Below are 27,097 nucleotides of genomic sequence, written 5' to 3' on the forward strand. Positions count from 1 at the left end.
TGGACACAGGGTTTTAGGTGCAGCCCAGCACAGGGGAATGATCAGCTCCCTGCTCCTGCTGACAATTCACACTGTGCTAGCTTTTTGAAGCAGCTCAACTCCATACACATAGTAAGCTTGCCTTCAGCTTGCTTCTGAAGGCTGTCCAAAAAACCAAAAGGGATGGGAGTGGATTGCTGCTGGCAGATGAAGCCCCAAACTCACTCTGGGGAGGCCGTGGGAAAGAAGGCTGCTGGGAGCAGAGCGTGGCCTGGGTGAATTAGCACTGTGGCCTGCAGATGATGGATGGGCTGGCAGCTGGGGCACCAGCATCAAAGTATGTTTTCTTGGCAAGAGCTTTTTGTCAAAATGGTCTCTTGCAGATTTGAATCACTGGATACAAGGCTCCTTCCAGAGGGGTTTTGAAGGCTGGTGCCTGGCTCATAAAACTCGACCCAGAGCCCCTTCCAGCCAGCATTTGCTTGGTGTGCTGGCTTTCATTAAAGTGCTTGCAGAAGGAAAAGTTGGTGTTGGTAGAAAGGAGGAGAGTAGCAACATGTTTCTCTTGGCAGTGGTGCTGGGTGTTCCTGCTCAGAGTCATTGTGGGGCTGGGATGCAAATAAGAGCTGCCAGGTGTGGGGTGCTAGAGCAGCCAGAGCATTTCAGTGGCACTGGGGGCCTGGGGGAGGAGCGGGGTGACAGCCAAGGCTGCAGCACCTCCTGGGCTTTCCCAGGGCTGTGGTGCTGAGTGGTGCCCAGGGAGCACAGGAAAGCCTGCCAAAAAGACCTCCTTGCATGGCTTCAGTGCTGATCTCAGCTGCAGGCATGACTCCTGTTTGGAGTTGGCAGCTAGAAAGCCAGATCTTTTTTCCTTTCTGGGGCAGTGCATCACAGGCCTCTTGAATGGCCAGGAATGGATCCCCATGTTTGCAATGTCAGGAATCTGAGGTTTCAGAAACCTCTGGAATTTCCACAGAGCTACAACAGATGGTTTTTTCCTGAAATGGCCATTCCCACGGGTGTTCCAGCACCAAGGGGTGTTCTGGAGCCAGAGACTGCCAGTTGCCTTCCTAGCTCCTGACCCCTGCTGCTTAATATCCATGGAAAAATGGAATCTTGCCATAGGGGTGCTTGAGGAGGATTGCTTGACTCTGATCTCTGCTCCCATGGCTGTTCATGTGCTGTGCTCACAAGGCCCTGCTGGGCAGGAGGGAGGGAGGTTCCCCTGGGAGTGCCCCTGGGCACAGCACAGCATAAATCCCCCTGAATGTTCCTTTGGACTAAAGAGTTTCACAGTGTTGCTGCAAGAGTGTGAAGCAGCAAAGTGGATGTACTGGCTTTGCTGGGGTTTCCTTGGCATGTTCTTTGCTGTGAGAGCACCTGCACACCTCCATCACCTCCCTCAGGCACCCCCCTGGCTCCTGTCGTTGTTGGGCAGCACTTTCAGACGCTGTGCTCGCACGTGCTTGAAGCTGGGACGTGTGGGATAAGCTGTTCTGTGAGTCTGGCCTGGGCTGCTGTGTGCCAACACGTGTGCTCGTGTGGCTGCCTGGTCAGCAGGCGTGGGGCACAGCTGAGGGTTGAAACTACAGGCTGTGGGTGTGTTGGGGGATCACTTCCATGAACAGTTTGCTCTGCAGGAAAGGGCTGCCCCAGACCACAGACAAATGCTGTGGGAATGGGGAGAGGTTCCTTTTGGTACCACTGTGGGGTTTGGTTGGTTGAAGGTGTGTGAAACTCCACATATGCCTGGAGCAGTTTGGATTTCCTGCTGCAAGGAAAGCTTTGCTCTGCTCTAAAAGGGAAAAGACAACAGAACCTCCCTGTACAGCGCTGGTGGGGCTGGTTCCTGCTGCTTCTTGCCCTGTGTGAGTTCAGGGCCAGCACAGGTGGTTATGGCTAAGGTTTGCATAGACCAACCCACGGTGTTGTCACCAGAAATGTTTGCTGTTTTGCTGACTCCTGTGGTTATCATCAAATTGACTTTGTTTTTAGAACAAGTGGGTTTTTGTTCTTCCAGCCAATGTGCTGGATTGAACCCATGTGCATTACGTTCATCTTTTAACCAAAGTTACACCAGACTGTTGGAAACGTGCTCTCTGCTGTAGGACTAACCCCTTCTCTTCTTTTTCAGGGCAATCACTTTGATCAATATGAAGAAGGGCACCTGGAGATAGAGCAAGCATCTCTAGACAAGCCTATAGAATCGGTAAGATCCACACTCAGCACCAGCACCAACCCAGCAGCGAGTAGCCCGTGACCGGATGGTACTTGATGTGAATGCAGTCCAGTTTGATAGGAGCACAGGGGTCATTGGCTCTGGGAAATTTGCATGCTGAGGTTTAAGTGGGCCTGGGATTGAATCTTTTAGTAGTTGTCCTAAAATACAGGGAACTTAAAATTGTAGTTGAGCATAAGAGATTTGAGAAGAGATGGAAGAGAATACATCCCTTGGTGGAGATTCAGTTTGGGTTTTGATACTTTGCTTGGAAAACTCGGTTTAATTCCTGTGCCAACCTGGTGCAATAGTGTAGCAAAAGACATTTGGATCATATGGGGTTTTTTTCAGTTGATGTTTTTGGAAAGCTGCTGGTGTAGTGCCAGCATGAGCCCTGGATGCCTCCTGGTGTTAACCCAGCATCCCTCTCCCCCAGTCTGAAGCTGCACAGCGGGTCTGTAAAGCACAGCTTTCCTTTGGCTGAGCTGTGGACAGAACAGCCATGTGCTGGGGGAAAACAACAAGTTCTGGTTTACCCCCTTCAAGCTTTTTTTGTTTCTCTTGGAAGCTTTTTGATTTTCCCCTTTGCAAAGCATCTTCTGCCCAGGGAGGGTGTGGAGGCTCCTTCCTTGGAGGGCTTCAAGACCCACCTGGACACATTCCTATGTGACCTGATCTAGGTGGGAGCTGCTTCTGCAGAGGGGTTGCACTGCATGAGCTCTAAAGCTCCCTCCCAACCCCCACCATGCTGTGATTCCATGATTCTGCTGCTCTGAGGCACAGCAGCTCATTCAGCCTCAACCAGACCCACGTTTGGCACTTGGCTTCAGCCAAGTTTCCTGAGCAGTTTTGTGAGAGAGCCAGAAAGCTTGTAGTGAATAATCCATGGTGCCTCAGTGGACTCCTGCTTCAGACCAGCTTGTTTTTCATTAAGAAATCCTCCCCAGTGTTCCTTTTCCCTATTAATAAAGTTCTCTGTTAAAGTTTCCTCACGTTAGCCTGCACCTGGAAGAAACTTAGTGTTAGCAAAAGGTTACTATCTCTTTTTCATTGGTGTGTAGGTTTGGTGTTGTGTGTGTGTGTGTTTGTGTGTGTGTGTGTTAGATGTTTACAAAAGCACTTACCCAACTTGGGGTGTTCGCCGTTTTTCTTCCGCAGCAGTTGGCCCATAGTAGCTAAGCAGCCATCATCTGGTTTGTATTGCACGGTCTGCCTTTTTCATTTCTTCTCTAGGGTTTCCTTTCCCCTTTCTTATTTCTGTTCTTCTGGTCCAGTGAACACTGCATATAGTACCTACTGTCTTAATGTGCTGGCATGATGCTAGATTTAGGCATGGCGGTAACCGATGACGCATGAGATAATGCTGCAGAGATGGGAGTTTGGATTCAGTGTTCTGAATGCTTCAATCCCAACGTGTGGCTATGGGGATGTGAATCAAAATGCCAAGCCTGCTCCCTTATGGAAATGGAATGAGAGATATTTGTTGGTAGCCTGCTCTGTGCCACGCTGGAAATGAGTGTCTCAAAGTCATTCCGATGCTCCTTACAGACCAGACTGGTTATCCGATTGCTCCCGAGTGTTTTCCCAAGCAGAGGAGTAGGAGTGGTCCCAGCTTGCATCTCTGGGGTTCTGGAGGGAGTCACACCCACACAAGCATGTGAAAGCTGAACAGGGATGCTGGGGGCAGCTTGGGGCACCTGCAGGTGGAAGGGCTTTGCTGCACTTGCATTCATGCTGAGCTGTGGCAGAAAAATGAAGTTGCAGCTTTGGTATTAAAGTCATATGGATCTCACCATCCAAATAATGGGAGGTTATTAATCTCTGTACCTTCTGAGTAGGTTTTAATGTGTTCCAGTCCAGCCTAAAGGTTAAATCTGGGGAGTTTGATGAAGCAGAAAAGAGAAGAGCTTACTTCTGTGGGAGGAGAACAAGTTAAACCCTCAAGTGTTCTTACTTTAAAATACACTTATTTTGCTGCTCTTTTACTTCTAGTAAGAGAAACAAGCATTTGAGGTGTAGGGCCCCAGCCTTGCTCCTCTGGGAAGGAGTCACAGAACAGAGTAACTGAGTGTTGTGCCTTGTCACAGTGCTCAGTGTTGAGCACACAGGAGCTGCCTTCACAGGCCAGTCTCAGAGTTCAAAAGCTGTGACTGCTGCATGGAGTGGCCTTTTGGTCTCATGAACCAACCCAGAGTCAGAAACCAGTCAGGAACAAACTGGTGACTATTCAGGTTGATCCTCATAGGGCCTTCACTGAACACATTGTTGGTCTCTCTAAGAAAAGGTGTAGCTGGGAAGCAGTTTCCTGGCACCTGGGCAAATGACTTTGCTTCCACACTAGGAATGACCTGTGTGCTTTTGAAACTGGCAAATGACCAGTTTCAGCCTGACCTTGGCAGAGGTTAGTGGTGCACCTCTTGTGCAGGACCTCTCCCTAGGAACCAGCTGTTCATACCACTTTTCCTGCCCTCTTGTATTTGAGGCTGTTTGACTGTGGGTGAGCATAACATCCTTGAGCTGCAAGTGAGAGGGAGGGAGCGAGGACAAGTGCATCGTGTGCAAATCCCACACATCTGAATATTTACAAGAGAACAAATTGTTTTGTAATCCTTACCCAGTTCTGTGTTAGCAAGTCAACCAGCCTTTGAAAAGGGATCTGCTCAGGAAGAGCCCATGGTTATGGAAGTAGTTTGGGTGAGCAATGTCTTGTGTGGAAGGAAGGGTGTTAATAACAGCAGATCAAAGCACTTTCCAGTTAAGAATGTGAAGTTTGGTTATCCTACAGACTTAGGTGTACTCTTAAATGTGCTTCTTGCAGCTCCTCACACCTCCTTAGTTATATGAAAGTGCTTTGAAGACTAAAGGTAGCTTGCATTTGGAAATCCCAGGGGCAGAGGGTTTCTCTTGAAGTACACATTGGACAATCACCACTGAAGTGAGATCCATCTCTGCAGCATTATCTGTTGAGAGGTGCTGACTGTACTGCTACAGCATGCAACTCAAAGGTGGCTGGAAAAATAGGTTTGGGAGTCTACAGATCATTACAATGTTGAACTGTGTCCTCAATTAGCTCACTTAGTGTTGTTCCAGTGGAAATCCTGCTTTGTGCAGCTTGTTTAGGCCAAAGATGTCTGGACTGAAACACGCGACCGTAACCAAAGTACATTTCTGGGAAACAGAGCTGACAGGAGCCAGTGGATGTCCACAGCCCAAACAACAAGCCAGCTAGTTTCCATTACTAAACTGAGGCAAATATTTCATATCAATGAACTCTTCATAGCTGCAAATGCTGGTAGAATTCCCCCCACACACACAGTAGCTTTTCGTTTTGCTCTAGTTGGAGAGATGCAGCACTTGGCCTGGCTGTTCCTGCCAGTGGAGCCACTGGCCTGTGAGAAACCACAGCCCTTCACCCTTTGCTTAACCTCCAGAAGCTGCATGCATGCATTTTGAAACCCTTTGAGGTACACTGAGCTCAGGTACTCCAATGGGAAGTCACAAAGTATTGCAGCTTGGATAGAATCCAGATTCTCTTCACCTTAATGCCTTATTTCCACACGTCTCCTGACTCTTGTTGCCATGAATTGATGGGTTGCTTTGGCCCAGCCCTGCACATCAGGTAGGAGATGGCAATACACCCTTAGAGCCCACACAAGCAAGATGCAGAGTGCCAGGGAGGGAGCCCACAGCACTGCAGGTTGGAGGCCAGACTGCATTATCACCCACTTGCTCTGGAGCTTGTTAGTTTGTCCGTGTCATAACTAACAAATGTCCTTTCCCCCCTCCCCTCTCTCTCATCCTGCTCAGTCACACACACGGCTCCCTGAGCTCCACGAGCTGTCGGGCTGCGGTCGGTAGCGGTGCACAAGCTGAGGCTGGGCTGTGTGGCACTGGATATCTGTACAGATCTGTGGACTCCATTAGTTCCAAAGTGTCATTGGTGAGGCTGCTGATTTGACGTTTAGCAGCAGCCCGATGTGGACAGCGCTATAAATGATGTGCTTCTTGAAGCTGAATGGTGTAGCATTACTATTTGGCTTTTCTCTCTGGCCTTCATTGTGTCATCTGTAGTGAGCTCTAGGTTTTGTTTTGGGAATCTTTTTTGTTTCAACCTCTTGTTTGCATGGGTTCACCCAGTAGCATCCAATCCTTGCTTATAGATTCCTCCATACACAGTCAGCACAGCTTACAAGCCACTCAAGAGATGTATGGCTCCTGCTGAGGCTGAGAGAGCCACGTGGGCACCTGGGTATCTTACAGAAAACCTGGGTTTGGGCAAAACTACTGGTTTGATGTATCCAAAACACAGTTCAGCGCACCCACAGCAGCAAAACCTTTCCGTTCTGGTGTGCATCTTTCCATCTGTGCCTTTTCCCTTTCTATTGGCCAGGACTTTTGGTCAGAAATTTGGGCTTGCTCCTGCTCAGGGATTGCTGACACCCATGGAAAGCAAACGAGGGCATCAGGACAGGGGGCTGAGTAGGCCAGTTGGAGCTGCTGGAGCAGCTCGTTTCGGATGAGGTTTTTTCCAGGGTGCTGTTTGGTGAAGGCAAACATGTCCCACATGCTTTCAGAAAAGCTGCCCTTCATTTGCAATGCAAAGTTCTCCAGCTGTAAACAGAAATGCTCGCTACTGAGCAGCTCCAGAGTGGGTGATGGTAATGCCAGGAGATGGAAATGGCTCCATCCAGAGCCTGCTGAGCTGCTCTGCACTATGCTGAGCACCCCCAGCTGCTGTCTGGCCTTGGCTCTGTCACTGGGTGCCCAGACAGACAGTTCTGCTGGTGTGAGCAGTTTGGATGGTAAATGGGAACTCACCTGCTCATCCAAACACCAATGGGGAGATTTATTTTGGCTGCCTCACTAGTTTTTGGTTGTGCTGTAACACAAGGAGCTGCAAGAGGACAGTGTCAAAGTGAGGAGGCTGCTGCCAGCTCTCAGCAGTAACAAAAACCCATTCCAGCTGCTGCAACACTTGCTGCCCAGTGGCAAACTTTGCACCTAATAGCCCTGGCTACTCCTCAGGCTGCCAGGCTTTGTGCAATGGCTCTCGTGGGGCAGCCTGGCAGGCCTGGCCTGCCAGCTTTGCCTTTGCTGAGGAGCGGTTCTGCTGCTCTGCTCTGGGGAGAGGCTCGAGGTGGCCGTTGGAAATGGGAGGTTGAGCAGGGCTAGAAACGAGCAGAATAAGGACTAGGTCCCAGCTCAGATGCTGGCATTAAAATTTAGAGTCATTCCCCCTAACCAGTGAATCAGGAGCTGCCCCATTTCAGTTAAAACCAGGAGGTAGATTCAGTGCTGAAGCAAGCAAATGGAAGTGACCGAGGGTGAGCCCCATCCTTCTGGGAACTGGGGCAGGACAATATTGAGGCCTAATTCCAATTGCTGGCAAGCAACCTGTGGCCATCCTCTTGAGTGGTTTTGTAAAAGTGGTGCTAATGTGTATAACCCTTCTAAATTCTTCTCTTTTGTTTTTTTTTGTCCCCCTTTAACATTTGTTTCCCCCTTCACTGTGTCAGTCACAACACACCGCTCCTGAATCTCCCAGCTGCTCTTGACTTGTTGAATTTCTTTTATGCTTTCACTCTTGTTTAATAAATACATTACTTGCAAGCAGTGAATTGAAAACAAAGCAAAAGCAAGAAAAAAAATAAACTACCATTAGTGATTGGACAGTTTCTTACTTTGTGTTACATTTAACTGTTCTTTTGACAGCCCAGTTTTTAAAGCCAGGTTCGTATGGAAATGCTTTCACTCCACTTGCACTGCTTTTGGAAATAGCATACTGCTTCATCTGTCTTTATTTTAGTGCATTCATACCACGGTGCAGTCAGCACAATGTCTCATCTCCACTTAGCCAAAGATTGCAAAGGACTCCTCCTTTTCTCTGTGTGTGTGTGGTTCTGAAAAGCAAGCAGCCGTTTTTGTCAGCGTGGGCTTTTAAACCCAAACTCAAGGCTGCTGTGGCAGCTCCAGCTGCAGTGCCAACAGTGCAACAATCAGTGCCTTAGCCACAACCCCCTGGAACTCGGGGCCCCTTTTTGCAGGAAGGACTGTGCAGGTGTGGCTGTTGGAGAAACAGGCTGCAGCAGGTAAGTCATCCCCCTGCTTCCCAGCAGGCAGCCTTCCCCTTCTCCATGGGCTTTGGGCCAAGAATCCACATCTCTTCATTTTGGCTTCTTTTTGGATATAATGATTGGAGCATGATCCTGCTGAGGAAAGGCTGTGGGCCCTGGGGCTGCTCAGGCTGGAGAAGAGGAGACTGAGGGGGGAGCTCATTCATAGTGACCAAGATCTCAATGGAGGGTGTCAGGAGGTTGGGGCAGCACTTTTTTGCTGTTGTATCCAGTGCCAGGACAAGGGATGATGGGATGAAGCTAGAACACAAACAGTTCCATGTAAACACAAGGCCAAACTGTTTCAGTGTTGGGGTGAGGGAGCCCTGGCCCAGGCTGCCCAGGGAGCGTGTGGAGGCTCCTTCCTTGGAGCTCTTCAAGCCCCCCCGGACACGTTCCTGTGCTCCCTGATCTAGGTGGCCCTACTTTAGCAGGGGTTTTAGACTAGGTAATCTCTAAAGCTCCCTTCCAACCCTCCCATTCTGTGCTTTCAGCTTTTACAACCAGACATTTCCTTAGTTGTCCTTTTGTGTTTTGGTTTATTTTCAAGTAGCCCTAATTCCATCCTGAGGGAGAGCCTGAGCCCAGAGCGTGGCAAAAACACACACTGTTGCCTTGAAAAACACCGAGGCTAAATATCTGGCTCTAGTGGTATGGCAGGATTCAACAAAAGACATGAAAGTTCTCCTGGACAGAATCTTTCTGAGGAGAAAGGCATCCCTGCAGCAATAGCTCTGGGAAGATTGTGTCTTTCAAGCTGATTCACCAGAGTTCTGCAAACTGTGTCAAAGCCCAGCTGGACGAGCTCCTGTGTGCCCTGCTCTAGGTGGTGCTGCTCTGGCAGGGGGGTTGCACTGGATGAGCTTCCCAGCTCCCTCCCAACCCTTGAGACCCTGTGATTCTGTGACTTCTGTTTAACAATGGGGAGGTGAACAGGTCCTAGCTGAGAGTCCCTCGAGGAGCTGGCAGTCAGTCACTGCTAGTGAAGCGATGGATGAGGGACAAGCTGTCAGCTCCAGATGGTCCCAAGGGTGCCTTTAGCACTCCTGTGTTTTGGAAGGGGAAGAAATGTTGCCTAAAAGCATCAAGAGTTGCACTCAGAGCCCTGTTTTCAAATGCTGACGCCGAATTGCTGCCTCAGTACGTTCCCACCTATTCCAAAGTAGCCTTTTGTGTTTGTTTTGGAGGAAGATGAGACATTATGCTTATTGTTTCCCCTACATGCACTAATGGTTCCTCGCTGGTAACTTATTGCTAGGCCTGTTTCATTCTAACATCTTAGTATTTCGGTTAGTTTCCATGTGAAATGCATCACCCAGTCTGTGCTTGAGCTCATTTGATTTAATTGATTTTCTTTTTGTTTCTTTTGGTTTACTAACCTCACTGTATTTTCAGTTTAATATTGGCTGCATGCTAGTTGATATATCTATATATACATATATACCAAAAAAACCCAATCAAGTCGAGCCTGGATTTTGCTATGATTGTGTTTTGGTTTCTAGTGGTGGGGCAGTCTTGCACTTACAACTTACTCAAGTCTGACAAAAGCCTGACACACAAACAAAATGACTAAACACATTGTAGATTTTCTTTACCAAAAATCCCCCCCCAAAAAAAAAACCCCTCCCCCTACAACAAATCTGAAGTGGTGCTGTCTAGGTGATGGAAATGATTGTCTCAATAGCTTGATTTCCTGCTTTTTACTGTCAATTTTTATTGGTACACTTTCTTTTCTCCTACATTGCTCTTTTTTTTTTGTCGTCGTTGTTGTTATTTTTTTCCTTTGAGATGTGATGCACTAAAGTTGCCCAGCACACCATCAGAAAGTGACCTTCCCCTGATACCCCCCTTCCCCCTGGAAAACATTTCTAGCCAGCAATTTTTGACATTGTCTTCCCCCTCTCCTGGGCACACGTTGCCTTTTCTGTAGCATTATTTTTTGCATGCCTTATCTATGTAGAAAACCTCTTGCTCATCCACATGTTTCAATGTCAGTGGGAAGGGAAGAATATATTATTGGAATATTTTTGGTTTGTTTTCTCTGTTCTGTCTGTCAGGACAATATTGGACATCGCTTACTGCAGAAACATGGCTGGAAGCTGGGCCAGGGACTGGGAAAGTCGCTGCAGGGTAAGTGCAGTCGCTTGCGTCCGGAACGTTCAACACCAGCTTCGGTCTTTAACCAAATGATTCCTGCTTTTTGCTCCTAGATTAGGCTGGTCTTTCCATTGTTAATATAATCCAAACAAATGCACTGTTGTTGAGTCTCATATTTAGCAGTTTGCAAGCGGAAGCTGCTGCCTCCTCGCTGGTACAGGTTAGACATGGTGCGTGTGTGTCGTGTACGTGTAAGAACCGCCCTGTTTGGCCTTTGTGGAGGGAGGTGAATTAACTGCCTACTTTACTAACAGGTAGTTGTGCAGCTTCTAAAACTATAATGACATTCTGCTGGCTGGATGCTTTGACATGAGCAGAATTAAAACCACCAGCTAGTTAGGATGACCTGTCTGCATGTCTCGCAGTGGTGTTAGAAGCCATTAGAAGGCGAGTAAAAGGGCCCACTGAAGACTGGAAGTGGTGGCAGAGGTTCTCATGGATGGGAGAGGCTCACTTTTAGTTTGTCCAGGGGGCTTTCAGGGGTTTGACTTAGCTCTTACATCCATTTGTGAGGGATTTAGCCAGCCTCCTTGGGACACCATAGTGCCACTTGAACCGATGCACCTTGAGCCTAAATTCTTCCCGTGACACTAAATACTGTGATTTCAATTGAGCCAGTGCTGCCCAGGTCATGGGGTTGGCTTTAGCCCCTGCCCTGACCAGCAGCTCCTGGTGTGCCCTGCTCAGGATGCCAGCACACAACCATGCTGCCTTGGCACACACTGTGAGTGGTGTTTCCTGTCAGTGCCTGTTGCCGTGACCCTGCCAGTCAGGGCACTCGGGATTTCTCATGAAACACTGTGCCCAGGTGGCTTCTGTAGAAGCCTCTTGAAGTGTTGGAAACTCAAGCACACTCATGAGTTCCTCAGAGTCATTTACTCATGTTCCCATAGCTTTAGTCTGAAGACCTGGGAGCCTGTAATTGGACTTCAGTGCCCCTACAGTGAGCCTGTTAGAGATAAGTGTTTCAGGGCTGTGGAGGACGGCCAAGAGGTAACGAGGCTCTGGGCTCTGGGAAGGCACATTCCTCATCTCTTGGACTGAGGCATTCTAACTGCTCAGACAGGACTGCCTTGGTGGTTAATGCTTCTTGCTTCCTCTAACACAGTTCCCTCGGGAGTCCTGTGGTTGATGCATGGCACTGCTCCATCCCCCTCGCGTCCCGTGCCAGTGCTCAGGACCCAGTTGTACCTGTCACCTCTTGGGCTTCTGCTTTTGTCGTGGCCTTCACTGGATGTGTAATTTGGTGTGTTTTCTCTTTTTGGGTGCCCCTGTTATTGCCTCTGTGAGTCAAGCAGTGTGGAAATACGGAGACTTGAAAGAAGCTAAAGCCTTCTGCCGGCTGGATTCAAAAGCACAGCCCCGAGGGGCCCCGTGCCACGAGGTGGTGTGGGCACTGACCCGATGGAGTGAGCAGCAGAGGACTGTCTTGAGTCTGGGGCAAGAGGGTGATGCCACTGTGTCCTGGGCAGTCCCTGGGCCTCAGCAGCATTTGCATTCTGACAGTTGTCCTGCTGTAGATTTCCCCACTGTGCCTTTCAAAGCACTGAGGCTGTACCGTGGCTCTTACTTGCGTGTTACTGAAGCTCTGGTGATTTGAAGTGGCCAGAAGCTACAGACACATGGTGGGTATGGGCTCTGAGGGCTTTCCTGCAGCTTCTGGCTTTGAGTAGAAATGTAGGAGTGAAAACAGCCTGTGTAGGTTAACCCAGGTAGGTGCTGAAAGGTTCCTACTGCAGGCTTTGGGGAGGTACGGTGCTGATCAGCTGCCAGAAGGGAAGCAGCACCCTGTGCATCTGACAGAGGCACAAACAGGCCCCATGGCTGCCCCAGCAGACAGAGGATGCAGAGCAGTGCTGCTGCTCCACACAGACATCACAGACACTCCCTCTCAGGCTCTAGCTGTGTCCCTGGTGATGGTCACATTGGGAGTGTTCCATTCCATACCCAGTGACCTTTTTATGTGAATCGTAGATTGTCCAAAATCCAAATGGAAACTGCCAGGAAGGGAAACATTTGCATCCAATTTTCATCTTACTCTGGGAGCTCAAAGAGCAAAGCCACTTGGTGTACACTGAAAATTGGAGAGCAAAACACAACAGTTCTTTCCCTTTCTTCCTCAGAAAAGACCAGGAGAGGTTTCTAAGAGATGCAGGAACAGCAGACACGGAGCATCTGTCATTAACTCCTCCTGCTCCCTGCTGTGCTGGGGCCTAAAGCCTTCAGCAGCCTGAGGTTAAGAGGTACAGCAGGAGCAGAACCACTCCAAGGAGTCTTTGGCTGTGGATGGGATGTGTGACCTCCCTGCAGAAGGCCTTTGCAACCCTCAAACCCCTACATTTTGGCTTACATGTGTGGAATTGATGTTGCATTCCTCCCTTTTCCCTGCAGTTGGCTTCCAATTAACAGGAGATAGAGTTCAGCGTGCTTACTTTTGCTAGATAGCTTTGAATTCAAGCTGTTTGTCTGAACTGGGGCCTCCTGTGTGGTTTCAGTGAATCTAAATGTTATACTACATGACACATGCCAGTCAGAAATGCTCATGTCTCCTGTGAGGACTGCTCAGATGTGGCAGCAGGGCTGTACCACGGGGACGGCTCCGTGTCACCCAGCGCCAGGAGTGCTGAGCTGTTTCTCTGGGTGGGAGCTGGAGCAGCCTACAATTCACACTTGCAAACTGCTGTCAGTAAAAATCTGCTGGTGTGGTACAAAGGTACCCAGCAGATTGGCTCATTCTCTGCAGAATTCCAGCAGCAGAGTGGCTTTGTGCCTACGGGGGCAGCTGCTGGAGGCTGTAACTCTCCTTAACGAGTGGAGCTGTTGGAAGAGCTGAGCTGCTTGGGTAAGAAAGCAAGTCATCCATCTGTTTAACGTCACAGGGGTCAAAGAGAAGCTGAGCTGGAACACATCTGCATCTTGTGCTTTATTTTAGATGAGTGGAGCATGAGGCAGGGCCAGTGCTGGTCATTCCTGGCCATGCAAGCATTAGGATGCTGGCCCAGGGAGGCTCATAAGGAATTCAGCAGAGTCACTCCTCTGCTCATCTCTTCTCCTCATGGTTTTTTCACCCCTTTCTTTTTCCCCCACAAACAAGTTGTGTTATATTTGGAAATGAAGCTCCAGCTTGCTAAGGGCAAAGGAACATGAAGAAGAAGAAGAAGAGAGGGTTGCCAGTGACAGGGATCTTGTTTAACCTGGACAAGTGTGGCTTTGGGAACCACTTTTCTGTGGTGTGTGTGATGGCTGTGGGCTAACAAATGAGAAAATGATGATTGGAGGCTGTTTCCTCTTGGGTGGGAGGGAGGGAACACACATAATTGGTGATGTTGAGTTCTGTGGGCTACTGAAAAATCAAGCTAACAACAGATGTGGTTAAAAACACTGGCTGACCTTCGTGTGGAGTCCTGTGCTGAATGGGACAGAGGGCTAAGTCACAGGAGTCACCCAAGTCAGAAGAGGAGTGAGAGGGCTGAGTGAAGTCTTGAATTCCAATACTCTCATGATTCCTGTTGGAGTATTTCATGTTCAGGTAAAGTATTAAAAGCATGCAGAAGTGGTACCATTTGGATCATAGATGTGGAAGGATTTGTGTAAGCTTTTCCCAGCGTTCTCAGGTTTTGGACAGATCTTGTTTAAGGAGAAGATAATTGTGCTGAAAACCTGCTTTGGGGCTTTGGTGTTCAATATGAGGTACTAGTACTGTAGAGATACAGGTGCAGGACTAAAAACAGTAGTTTTATCTCCTTTAATCAGATGAGGGAAAGCTGAAGGGAGTATGTGGATGCTGTCCCTGGGAAACACAAACACTGATAGGGGGAATATGTGACTTCACCTATCAGAAGGAGGGTAACAAAGAGGACACCCAGTGAAACAACCTGGCATTTCAGGTGGGCTGGTGTGTTCATTTGGCTCTCTTGACTCAGTCATCTAGCTCAACTGAGGAGTCATGCCCAAAGATCCTGATGGCTCTCTGGGCTGAGGTGGGACTGGTGGGCGTGTGGTGGGGAGCAGATGCTAAGTAAGGACAGGGCAAGCCTGGCAGCTGGGAGCAAGCAAGTGGGTGTTCAAGGCAGGTTAATGCCCCTGTCCTGGTACTGCTGAGTTAATTCACAGTGGGGGGTGTGAGGAGGAGAAGGGTGGGCAGCTCTGAAGGGATGGCTTGCTGCAAATAAGAGGCAGTTGGGAGGGCACAGAGCAGGCAGCTCACAAGGTTTGTCTGGGCTTTGCTGGCTGTGTGGAAGGAGGGTTGGACTTAGATGATGTCTAGAGGCCCCTTCCAACCCTCACCCCTCTGTGACCTGCAGGAAGCATTCACCAGCGTTGGTGGACAGGTCCAGCTCATACTTAGCTCCTCACCCTGCACAGAAAGCAGCTGCATTGAGTTTCCCTCCACCACACACTGTGTAGCATCCCATTCCATACCTTTAAAAGCACTGATTTAATTGACATTCCCCCAGTATTCCCAGGGCTGGGATTACCCTGGTCTTCTGGGAGGTGATTCAGAACCTTGTCTCTTGCTACAGTGGCAGGTAATGTATGTTTTTGTCACAGCATGAGTACTCTGAAGTGTTCCTGTTGTCAAACCAAACAGTTCAGGTGATGCAGGTGCAGGGGTTTAGTGTAGAGCTGGAATGGAGCCTTGGAACTTGCCACATGAAGTTTGCTCCTCGGGTGTCTGGAGGGGACTGATTGTTGTCATGATGAAAGTGTGACTGGGTGTGAGAGCAAGTGAAGTTTCCAGGAGGATGGCAGCACCCTGTGGGATGCTGTTTGGCAGCAGGGCTTGGGTCACCTCAGTTCTGCAGAAGGCAGGAGGTGGCTGTGTTTAGAAAGGGGGAGTCCCTTCAGGGGCAGTTGGTGAAGCAGCACTACATTAACCTGTAGCCTGTGGTCCAAATGAAATGCCTTCTGTCCCCTGATTCCTCTTCAGTAATAACTTCCTTGAGCTTCTGTTTTTAGCCAAGTTTTGGCATCATTTCAGCAGAAGTGTTCTGAAAGGCTGGTTGAATCTTCCCACCGATGTCACACTGGCAGGGTGGAGGCTGCAGTCAGAGCCCTGCTCGCTGCTGTGGGAAGCTCCAAACCCCTCCCTGCCTCCTTGTGCCCTTCCATTCAGGCTCAAGCCAATAAACCCTTTGCAGCTTGCCAAGGCACTGCTGTGCCTGTTGGGGGAGGTGTGCTGCTAACTCCTGGTGCAGTTGTACTGGTGGCAGTTCAAAGTGTGCCCAGCAGAGCTTTGGGTTTATTTTATCCTTTCATGAGCCTGTAAAGTACCTACAGAAGTGGAAGAGTCGGGTATGTGAGGCTGATTAGAGATTGCTAGAACCCAGTTCTGCCATCTAACTCTTTCAGTTGTGTGGTTTTCAGTGGAAAGAAAAAAAGGCACAAGAGGATTTGTGGTCTGACTTGCAAATTCTGTGCTGATAAATGTAGGCAGCACTCCCCCCTTCAGTCACAGCACGGTGCAGTTCTGAGCTGGCACGTTCTTCACTGAATCTGTTCAGACAAGCTCTTGTTTTCCCTTTGGTGCAAGGGATGAGTGGAGCAAAAGAACAGAATTGTCTGAAGGAAATGAGGGATGTGCAGAGGGGAGGAAGGAAGAGAGCCTGCAGGTGAAGAAGTGATCCTGTGGCTAAGGCAGCAAACAGCCTCTGTGCTAATGCTCCCTTCTGAGCTGGAGCTGCAGCAAGTCACTGTTCCAAACCCACATCAGGGGCTGAGGGTGATGCACACCATGGTTTCTGGATGCTGCTTTCCTTAGATGTAGGGGGAGTAACAAGCAGAGCTTTGACCACTGGAGCAACTGACATCAGTCACAAACATCACTTGGCAGCTGTGCCTAGGAGAAACAAGCTCAGGGTTTGAATTCCAGAGGTCTTGAATCCTGACTCTGTCACCAGTTGGCCAAAGGACTTACAGCTAACATATTGATGTATCTTTTCCATTTGTTGCATCCCCTGACCTCATGGAGGCAGACAGAGGAGATGTTTGTCAGGCCTCCAGAGCACAGAACAAGGAGCCCCCACCGAAGCAGTGGGAAGAAATGAGGGGCTGTGCCACTGCTTTCTGGGTTCTGAGGCTTTGTAACAAATACAAGCCAATATGGGAGAGAAAAATGTCTGAGGGTGCCTTTAGTCATGGGGATGGTTTGGCAGCCTTGCCCAAGAAGTAGCTGTGAACAGTCTCATCTTGTATCTCGACGTGTCCCCACGGGAAGCCGAGCTGTGTCTGCAGTGTCACTCCTTGCCTTAGGTTTAAGACCAATCTCTTCCTTTGAAATCAGCCTGGCAAAATGTGTGGCAGGTGGCTTTGCAGGGCTGCTGGCATCACAGCCAGCTTCCTCCCCACGTGGAAATCCACACCAGCACAGAGCCAGAGGAAGAGATTTGCTCGGTGCCTCCGTCCCCTCTGGGGGAAGCAGTTGCTCTGTTTTCTTTGGAACATGCAAGGTGATAAGTTTATGGCTTTGAGTGTGTGGAGTCAGTGAATGGTTATTCTTTCAATGCCACGTGTGTTGACAGGGAAGGGCCTTCTCTTGGCTTAGTCTCAGGCTTTATTGCCCTTGGTGTTCAAGCAGCTTCATTCAACGGGGAGAGATGAGTGTGTGGGAAGTGAGGAGTGCTCATGTGTCATGCCCAGCCTTGCCTCCCCTCTGGCAGCTCTTCAGCCCTCTCCACTTACCAAGGTGAAGTTAGACATCGACTCTTACCCCTCCTCTTGCTTCTAGATCAGCCAAGGTTTATGCTTTTGCTCTAACATCCTCCACGTTGTTCTTCAATGCTGCTGATTGTCATTTGTGTTAGGGATGGGTTTTGCCTCAGGCTTTATGTGCTTGCTCTTGCAGAAGCTCAGGGAGCTCTACTTGGTCTTCTGCAAGTGTCAACCTTGGCTTGTGTGTCAAAGAAGCTTTGAGCCCCTGTTTGAAGTCTTCCATGTGATTGTGGTGTTTGCTCCTTGTCTTTCCCTTGCCCTTTCTCTCGTGCTTAGTAAGGATGAAGCTTACAGAGCAGTTTGTGTCCTTGCAAAACAGTTTCTCCTCGCTGGGCCCTCGGTGCTTGTCACTGAGGATGACAGACATTCTGGACTTTGCTTGGATCTCTTGATTATTTGTGACCCCTTCCAGAAGTCTGACAGAAAGAGCATGAGCTCACAAATTCAGTTCCCAAGGGAGACCAAGGCAAAAGGTCACCCTTGTTTGTTAGCTTCTTGCAGCAATCCAAAGGAGCCTGGTAACACAGCGTCATTTGTAGCCAGGAAGGAGCACCACAGAGTGTGCCAGGGCTTGTTCACCAGTAAGGATGAGCAGGTTTCCTCATCTCTCCCCTTCTGCATGAGAGCTGCTGCCTCCCAAAGCATGCAACAGACCCAGGGAAGCTTTGAGAGCTTGCAAAGTGCTAATCTGACCCCTCCTCACCTCCCTCCTTGCCAGCCCCATCAGAGCTGAGTGTGTCCCTGGGCACGTGGCTGTGCTGTGTGTACTGAAGTATGTGCTCATACATGCAGTATGTACTGAAGTATATTTGATTGAGTTACCTTCATGCTTAGTTTGGGGGATACATGTTTTGGTTTCTTTCAGTGGGAGCATCCTGCCCTTCCTCTGTTGCCAAACAGACCTTAGGAAACGTCTCCTGCCTGTTGCAGTGCGTGATATTGCTGGAGGGAGGGGTTCTGAGTCTGCAGATTGGCTGTGGAAGCTGTTTTGACTGTTGCACAAATGATAAAATAGGCCCTAGCATTGACAATGGCAGTGCTTCCAGACAGGCTCAGATGGCAGGTCCATCTGGTGCAGGTCCTGTTTGAGTCACGGAGCAGCATCGACCCGCTGTGTGCAGACTGAGCACGTGCCCCGCGTTGGCAGCTGTGGCAGCAGCACCCTTGCTCACAGCACGGCTGGGTGTCACAGCACAGCCCTGAGGCATTGGGATTAACTCTTTCCCCAAGACTGGTGAACTTAGAGCACTGCTGGCCAAATCATCTGCTCTTGGAGTAATTATAAAGGAGTGAATTAGGAGAAGGCTGCCCAGCCAGGGGCCGCCGGCCGCCGCCTGCTCCCCGCTGCTGGCGAAGGACGTGGCTTTGCAGCCCCTCTGAGGCTGAGCAGTTCTCCACAAGCTGGGGAAATGCCCCCATGGAGGGTTGGAGGTTTCATTTCTGAATTAAGGAGATGACTCAACATTGAATTTACTTGAAGAGAGGGGCTTCTGCAAGGTGTGACTCTCGTGTAAGCTCTTTGTTGCTCCCATCCCACGGGAGGTTTATACTTTTTCCTCTCCACAGAGGTTTTTTTATCCCTGATGTGGTTTGATACAACAACCTGCTCTGCTCTGGGCTTGTAACCTGTGCACTTTGTGGCCTGTTTCAGAAAGAAAAGCATTTATCTGGGGGTGGGGACTGGCCACAGCCCTGTGTGTTTTGTGTGCTTTACTGTGTGGGAGGTTTGATGTCCATGTGGCAGAGCCAGCACAGTGCCGTGAGCTGTGGCAATTCTGGGCCTCTCTTGAAAGCCCTTTTTGTCCATTCAGAGTGTGTCAGTGTCACCTGCAAAGGGTCAGCAGGGACCCCAAACCCAGGAGTCCCCCAGGGTGGGAGAGCCACGTTTACACACTGCTCCAGAGCCCCTTGTCATGCACAGTAGCTCTGGAATAAATTTGCTTGAGGAAGTTCTTTAAAAGGAGAACTTTAAAGTCTCACTTTCCCCTTTGGCTGTTCTCCATCTCCTGCCCAGCCTGCTTGGCAGTCAGCAGGGTGAGAGCTAGCCCTTGGCAGCTGCAGCCTGTTCCTTCCCCTCGTGTCCAGGCCCCCTGGGCCCAAAATATTTGTCATTGCCTTCAGATCCTGATTTATTTCCTTGGACACCACCTGCCTGAGCGTGCCTCAGTGGCTCCTTGCAATTGGGCTGTCAGCAGGTGCTCATCCCCTTCTGACACCAGGATGCTGAGGGGGCTGGAGCATCTGAGGAAAGGCTGTGGGCCCTGGGGCTGTTGATTCTGGAGGAGACTGAGGGGGAGCTCATTAATAGTCACCAAGATCTAAGTGGTGGGTGTCAGGAGGTTGGGGCAGCACTTTTTGTGTTGTATCAACAGGACAAGGGGTGATGGGATGAAGCTGGAACACAGAAATTCCCATTTAAACGTAAGGAGAAGCTCCTTTGGTGCTCCTGAGGGAACCCTGGCCCAGGCTGCCCAGGGAGGGTGTGGAGGCTCCTTCTCAGGAGGTTCCCAAACCCCTCTGGACACATTCCTGTGCCCCCTGAGCCAGGGGAAGCTACTTGAGCAGGGGGTTGGGCTGGATGATCTCTAAAGCTCCCTTCCAACCCCTTCCATGATTCCATGGTGCTCACAGCTATGAAAACAAGTAACAGTTGCTCGAGCTGGACGTGCTCCCCCCTTCCTTGGGGCAAAACGTGGTGATGGGGTGGAGGGATGAGGAAGAAGCCTCTCATTACTGTGGTATATCTTGTAACCCACCCTACAAACGGCCTGTTTTGTGCCCCTGATGGTTTCTGCCTAACAGATGGTGTTTCTTTTTTACAGCGTTATGATCCTGGACTTGTTGTGGTGATGGTAAACTTAGCAGTGGTAATTTTTTCTTTTCAGACTGAATTACTCCTTTTGTCATCAGTGCACCAATATGTTAGGCTTACTTTCTCTGTTGTAGCCATCATCCTTCTGCTTGGTCTTTCATTTTCCTTTCCTTTCCTTTCTTTATGCACACTTGTCTGATCCTCGTTCATTAAAGGGTATCGCTAAGAAGGGATGTTTCTGTTTGTGTTACAACTGCCAAAATCAGTTCCAATGTCAATTTCTAATACTGTCCAAACTTGATTTATTCCCCCCCCCCTCCCCCAACACCATGGGCACTAGCACTTGCTACTGCAATTTCCAAATAGCTTCTGAAAGACAAAACAAACCCAAACACCTCAGAAGGCAAAAGTGCTGCTGCGTTGGCTGTACACAGGGCTTTACCGGGGCAAGGAGGAAAGAGCTCCATTGCTGGAGAAATCCAACCAGCCAAACCAAAAACCAAACCAAAAACCAAACCAAAAAGAGATGATAAATCCTAATTGTTGGCAGCTGCTGGCAGCCATTCCGTTTGGGTTCAGCCCTGGCCACTAAACCCCTGGCTGACACCTTACGAAAGTGATGTTGCACTCAGGAAGTCATCTTTATAACCTGCCTTTAATTTGGTCCTTTTGCTAAAAATTGCAGTCACTGCTTACTTTATTATACCATTGGGCATAAGAGAAACACCTGCAAACACCTAAAGCACCCAAAGTCAAAGCTGTTGTCTTGGATCAGTGTGAGAGTCCTCCTGGGCTCGGCAGATATCTGCCCATCAAATCCGTGACGCCACCCAATTCGCTCCAGGGGCTCGTTTCTGAGGGACAACCACGTGCCTCTGTGCTTGGAAAAAGCCCCAAGGCTGAGCAGAGCAGCTTCCCTGGCAGGCCTGGTGGAGCCTGGAGACTGTGACTTGTGCAGGAGATGGGAAAGCTGTGATTGGAGCTGGGAGAAGCCAAAGCCTCTGCAGCTTCTCCCGGGCGATTTGAGACCTCACACCAGTGCAATCTGTCTGGCATCATTTGCACACCTTGAGATCTTGTAGCCCAAAGGTATAATAGATGTGTATGTGTGTATAACAAACCAGTTGTTTACACCAAAACCCAAGGGCAGTGGTGAGAAGGGAAGTAAAGCTTGTGTTTTGTCCCTCAGGGGTTGGCAGCGGGGAAGGTAAGTACCGTGGCTTTACATCACAACCCACAGCGCCAGTTGTGATGTAACAACAACACCAACAATTCGACAACCAGATCAAAAGCTGTGGTAGTAAAGTGCTTGTCTGCCCCATTTTGCTTTGTTTGGCTGGTTATGAGTGGATTAAAGATATGGTTTTTTGTTTTCCAACAAAAATAAACTCTCCAGCATAGTTTCGATTAGTTCCAAGTCAATTTTCTTCGCAACTAGAGTCCTTTTCACAGCTTACAGGGCCACAGCCAGGGCTGCAGCATCTCTGCTGGAGCAGGGGAAGCAGGGGCCTGACCATCAGGCCTGGGCTGGGCAAAAGAAGCTGCTCAGTCAGCTTTCCCTCCCCTTGGGAAGGGGCAGAAGTCGGAGGGAGGGAGGCTTCCACGGCTCTCACAGGAGCATCCTCATCACTTATGAACGCTGCAGAGCAGTCAAGTGTATTGAACAGCTCTTTCACTTGCATCAGGAGCTGAGGAGTCTGTGTTGCCTGAGGTGGAAGCGTAGAGGGGAAGGTTCATTTCTCAAGTCCTGTTCAGGCCCTGCCCCAGGACTTGTCAGGCTTGAACATGAGGCACAGGAATATTTGGCGTGAGCAGTTAATGTTCCAAAAGTGCCCGTTGTCAGTACTGGGCTGTGTTTCACTGGAGGCAGCTTGGAGCCCAGGAGCAGCTTTGGCTGTAAGCTGTGAGAATGGCTTGTGTTTGGTTCACTGTAGCTTTCTGGTCTCTGCACTCCAAGGCAAGATCTCTAACCACCCAAACCCAATGTGTAAAGCGAGCGGTGGTGCCAGCGCGGCCGCTCACCTCCCGTGTTGTGTTCCTCTTGCAGGGAGGACAGATCCCATCCCTATCGTCGTCAAGTATGATGTCATGGGCATGGGGAGGATGGAGATGGAGGTAAGCTCAGCCAGCTGCTGCCCTGCACCCCTCACTCCTTGCATGGCCCTCAGGGAGATAGAAAAGCACGGGTCTGGGCTTCAAAAGTGAAGAAGAGCTTCCTCTTAAATCAGCACAGCGAGAAGACCCTTCCCCGCACAGCCATGCCGAGTTTAGCCCCAGGTCTGGGCACGATCCAGAGTGCCTGGGCTTTGTGATTTCACTCAGCAAAGCTGAGGCCGCTGCCAGCAGTGGATGGGTTGCTGGGAGCCTTCACCTTGGCAGGATCAGTGCACTGTTTCAGTTGGGATGACAAAGTTATTCGGTTGGATTTTCAGTTGGGGTAACACAGTAGGGAAAGAGAAGCGCAACAGGCAAAGATTGTGTTTCAAACCTCAGCTGAAGCCCTGCATGCTGCTGGGCTCTGTACTGCACAGTGTTGATGGGACAAATTGCACACCTGCTTTTGCTTTCTGTCTTCCCAACAAAGCTGGACTATGCTGAAGATGCCACCGAGCGCAGGCGGGTACTGGAGGTGGAGAAGGAAGACACCGAGGAGCTGAGGCAGAAGTACAAGGTACTGAACATCCCAGTTCCTGTGGGCTGAGTGGGAGGGGATTTCCTCTGGCAGGGCTTGGGCAGCAGGAATGGTAGCAGCAATTAAGGATTCCTGGTTATGTGCTGATTTATATCCTAGCAAGCTGGTTATTTGCTCCCTGGAGTTAACCTTGATGTTTGTGTAGCTGTGTAAGAGCTGAGGGACAGCAACAGGGTTTCCTCTGTCTGCTTTGCTCCTGTTCTGTTCCTAGTGAACCTGACACATTGTCAGCACACAAACCTGCAGCTGCTGAGGTCAGATGGGCACTTGTCAAGGTGGAGTAGACCTTGTGTTGTGGAGCAAGCAATGAGCAGCTCATGATACCATTGTGTGAATCCTGTCCCAGTCCCTGTCAGGACATGGCTCCAGTTTGGAGGAATGGATGAGCTGTGTCTCTGGGAGAGTTGCTCAGGCAGCATTCAGATCAATACATGTCTATCTGCTTTTCCATGGGCTTCACAAAACCTCTGGGCCTTTTGTGCAAGGCAAAGACTGGTGTCTTTGCAGTGATCCATGGTGTTGGCATGGAGTGGCATGTGCTGAGACCTGGCCTGCCTTGGGAAGTGAATTGCTGTTATGTTTGTTCACTTAAAAATAAAAGCCATTGTAATTACTTTTAAAGCTAATTATTAGTTGGGAGCTGAATGCAGTAAATGATCTCTTCTGGCACACTTTAAAGGAGAAGCATGCTCTCTAAACAGGGCTACACAGCTGGGGCTGAATGTGTCCAAGTGCACCTTCTCCTTCAAGGTATTTCTCCTCTCTGTTGTTCATCTCCTGTGGAGTGACCTGCTGCTCACAGCCCAGGCAGGGGAGGCTTGGCTGTGTCTGTGGAGTGACCTGCTGCTCACAGCCCAGGCAGGGGAGGCTTGGCTGTGTCTGTGGGGTGACCTGCTGCTCACAGCCCAGGCAGGGGAGGCTTGGCTGTGTCTGTGGAGTGACCTGCTGCTCACAGCCCAGGCAGGGGAGGCTTGGCTGTGTCTGTGGGGTGACCTGCTGCTCACAGCCCAGGCTGTGCTGTTGGTGGCCAAAAGGCTGGATGCCTTTCTGCAGCCAGGACTCAGCTGCAATGCTGGCCATCCTCAGACAGCAGCAGCTGTCAAGCACAAAGTATTTCTTCATTTCAGAGGGCTGGTAGGAGTTGTTGGGTGGATTGCATGTAGTGAGGTTTTGTTTCAGGTCTGTTAAAGTTCTTGGGGGCTGCAGTTGCCTTTTCAAATGCAGTTTGCCCTCAGACTTTTGTCTCCCTGCCCTTATCCAGCACAGTTGTTTGTTTCTAGGAACTCGTGGAGCAGGAGCAGTCTCTCCCAGCTCAGCTGTGTGTTTATTAGCATGCTCTGTCATTGAGCTCTTGCATTTCTGGATTAATCTGTGAAAAATCTCTGCAAGCATCATTTTTGTCCATTGCTCTGCAGGAGCCCATTATGCAATTGCCAGCTCTGGCTGCATCCTGATTAGCCATTCAGGGAGCCTCAAAGGAATCTCCCACAACTCTGCAACCAAGAAGCAACCAAGAAATGTTCTTTAATTCCCTTCTTTTGTGTAGCTCCTGATCACTCCAATGGCTGTGTTTTCATTGTTTAGCCACGGATGCTTTCTGAAGACAGAGCCTGGCCATGGGCAGGAAGCTTGTGCAGGCTTTCAGAGGAACTTTAGATGCCATTGTTCTGCAGATCCCCCACTGCTCTGTTTTCCTTTCTTGTCTTCCTGGGGACCTGCTTCAGGCTCAAACCTCTAAATAGTTGTGTTGGTAGGTTTTTTTCTCCTTGCCAAGGGCCTGTGGTATTAGATGGAAGTAGGAACTGGAAGTATATCTGTTGTTTTCCTCAGTTTGGATGGTGTAGAGGGGCTACCTTGGAGCAGCAGGTTGTTTCACACACTCTGGGTGCTGGCATGCTGTTGTGTGACTTTTGCATTCTAGCACACGTGCTCAGCAAGGTTACTGTGATGTCATTTTGATGTGGTAACTGGGAGATGAACCATCTTGCCTTGAACCAAACCTGAAACAAAAAGAGAAGGGGGAAAAAAGCCTTGCCAGTGTATCTTTGTGAAATGTTGCTCCCTGCTCTTGTTAGCACCAGGAATTGTCCCCTGGGAAGTTTGTTTTGAAGGTGGAAGCTCTTAAACTCTGAGGTTGTTTTGACAGGCATAATTGCTCTTTATTGTAGTCAGAATAGAGCTGGCAAACTGTTCTACAGGGTATGGCCAATGTTAACACAGCATGCTTTGGAGCTCAGCTTCTGGCCTTTAGTGTGCAGCATCATAAACTCTGCCCTCTAGTTCAGGTAAACCCTCCCCAGCTTCCTCCTGAGGAGTGCTCATGCTGGATCAGTTTTGCTGGTGGGGTTCTAATTACAAGGACCTGGCTAGAGGAAGAAGCTGCTCAGCCCTGAGGTGTGTTTGTGTCTGTGTGTGTCTCAGCATCAAGTGTGTTCCAGAGCCCCCAGCTCTGCACCAGCTGTGCCTGTGCCCTGGGGCTCGTGGAGGACTTCAAGCCCTCAGAGCCACTTGAGGGACTGGGGTTTCCACAGAGCCCCAGAGCTTTTTGCCACTGCCAACCCTAACACTTCTGCTTTTCTTCTCAGCAAAAGAGGGGATGATGTGGCCAATTTAAACACCTCCCCTTTGCTTTGAGGTTTGGTTTTGCACCAACACGAATGGTGAATTACATCAGATAAAAAACAGTGTCTGCAACCTCTAAGCTGATCTCCCTTCCCCTCTTCTATGAAACAGCAGCTACCTGTGCCTCCTGCCAGTGTAGTCCCTGACTCTGAGCTCAGTTATTGCTCCTGGGAAGGTTTCAGTGACTGTTGAGTGATGCTCAAGTGAGGCAAGCTCCCCGTGTGCCTTCCCAGCCACACAGCTGAGTTCCTCCCTGCTGACTTGCAGGCAAACTGAGATCAAGCAGCTACCTCCTGTCCCTCAAAATGAAGGAAGTGTCAGCACTTGAAGTTCTGGGGCTGGGTTCCAAAAGCAGTGATGGTCCTTGGTTTGGTGCCTGTTTTGTGCATGCCCTGTGAGCAGGCAGCTGCCAGCTTGTTTGTGGTAGCTTTGACCCGCTGTTTTTCTCCCAGACACTCCAGCAGGCTCTCCTCAGCCAGCCACAACACTGCACTAGATTGCTTTTTTTGGAGCCATCTCCTTTTCCTGATACCTGTGCTGATGGCAAGGTGATGGTGTGTTAGGGAGCTGAGTGGAGCATGGCTGGTGGTGTTTGCAAAGTTACCCTTTGTACCTTGTAATTTGCAGAGACTGGGCAGCTTCATAAATGCAATCATCAGTGTGTTTTCTTCAGGACTGGGTTTCCTTAAAGGACTAGTTCATTGTCCTCCAGCTTGTTTTCCAGCAGCTTTAACAGGAGCAATGTTTTCTTGTTCACTTTGCAGGATTATGTTGATAAAGAGAAGGCCATTGCCAAAGCTTTGGAAGACCTCCGAGCCAATTTCTACTGTGAGCTCTGTGACAAGCAGTACCAAAAGCACCAAGAGTTTGACAACCACATCAACTCCTATGATCATGCTCACAAGCAGGTAACTGAGTGTTGACAGCACACTTTCACTGCAGTGCTCTTGTTTGTGGTTAATACTTTCAGCTTCCCCAGTGTATCTGTGTTCCTTATAGCCCCAGGAATAGTGCTTAAGATTCCTGTGCCCACCAAAACAGTGAGCAATAAACCCACCCCGTGACTGGCATCAAGGAGCCCAGTTTGGAGTGACCCCAGAGCAGGAATTGGGCTGCTGTTAAACCAGGAAAGGGATGCATGGATATGGATGGCTCCCAGTTTGGTTCTGCTTTTAACCTAGTACAGCTTTGGAGACTGCTGAGGTGCCATGTGTGTGCATTTTAATCTGTGTCCTGTCAAGTGGCTGAAAACAGGTGAGGAAATAATGGGCTGTATCAAAGGAATTGTACAAAGGAAACCCTTCCCAAAGCCTGTGGCCTGCAGGAGAAAGCTGGCTTCAGCACCTGTGTGTAACTGGGTTTCATCCTGAGGCAGGGATGTGCTGTGGTATCTACCTGACACTTCATACTGCACAGTAAATAACAGGAGTTCATGTGGCAGCCTGACCTGTTTGACCATTTGAAGCTGCTAGATGAGATGTGAATGTACAGCAGGTAGCAGTGTGCTGCTCTAGAGATGGATTTGCTCAGAGGATGGCTTTGGATGTTCCCAGCCTTGAATTCTGACAGTGCAGTCATTAAAGTGCTGATGCCTTTTGGAGGGTGTGCTGTAGAGTACTAGATCTGGCAAGACAGCAGTGGGTAACAGCTTCAAACCAAGAGTATGGCATTGCAGAGTCTGGTTTCTGTTTTTCCTGGGTATTAAGTGTGGGATATGATAATGTGAATTCCCTCAGGGAGCCTGAAGAGGCATCCTCACAGCAGGGCAGTGTCTGCTGGAGCACTGGGATGAA

General features: G+C 49.6%; 1 protein-coding gene across 3 annotated transcripts in view; it reads left to right on the plus strand.

The window, feature by feature from the left end:
• The window catches only part of LOC104558995 (G patch domain-containing protein 8-like), a 54,728-nt gene that overhangs the window by 12,937 nt on the left and 14,694 nt on the right, over positions 1-27,097 (plus strand). The window contains exons 1-6 of one of the 3 annotated variants that reach the window (XM_062018307.1): positions 2,114-2,188; positions 7,910-7,927; positions 10,368-10,440; positions 22,038-22,105; positions 22,575-22,661; positions 26,069-26,212. In XM_062018307.1, the coding sequence (XP_061874291.1) occupies positions 22,079-22,105; positions 22,575-22,661; positions 26,069-26,212 (258 nt within the window). In that variant the 5' untranslated portion in view covers positions 2,114-2,188; positions 7,910-7,927; positions 10,368-10,440; positions 22,038-22,078. Of the gene's footprint in view, positions 1-2,113; positions 2,189-7,909; positions 7,928-10,367; positions 10,441-20,015; positions 20,046-22,037; positions 22,106-22,574; positions 22,662-26,068; positions 26,213-27,097 lie in introns of those variants that run through there. The other 2 variants (XM_062018306.1, XM_062018308.1) reach the window with 2 other exon arrangements.

This window comes from Colius striatus, chromosome Z (genome assembly GCF_028858725.1).
Source record: "Colius striatus isolate bColStr4 chromosome Z, bColStr4.1.hap1, whole genome shotgun sequence".
Classification (NCBI taxonomy): Eukaryota; Metazoa; Chordata; class Aves; order Coliiformes; family Coliidae; genus Colius; species Colius striatus.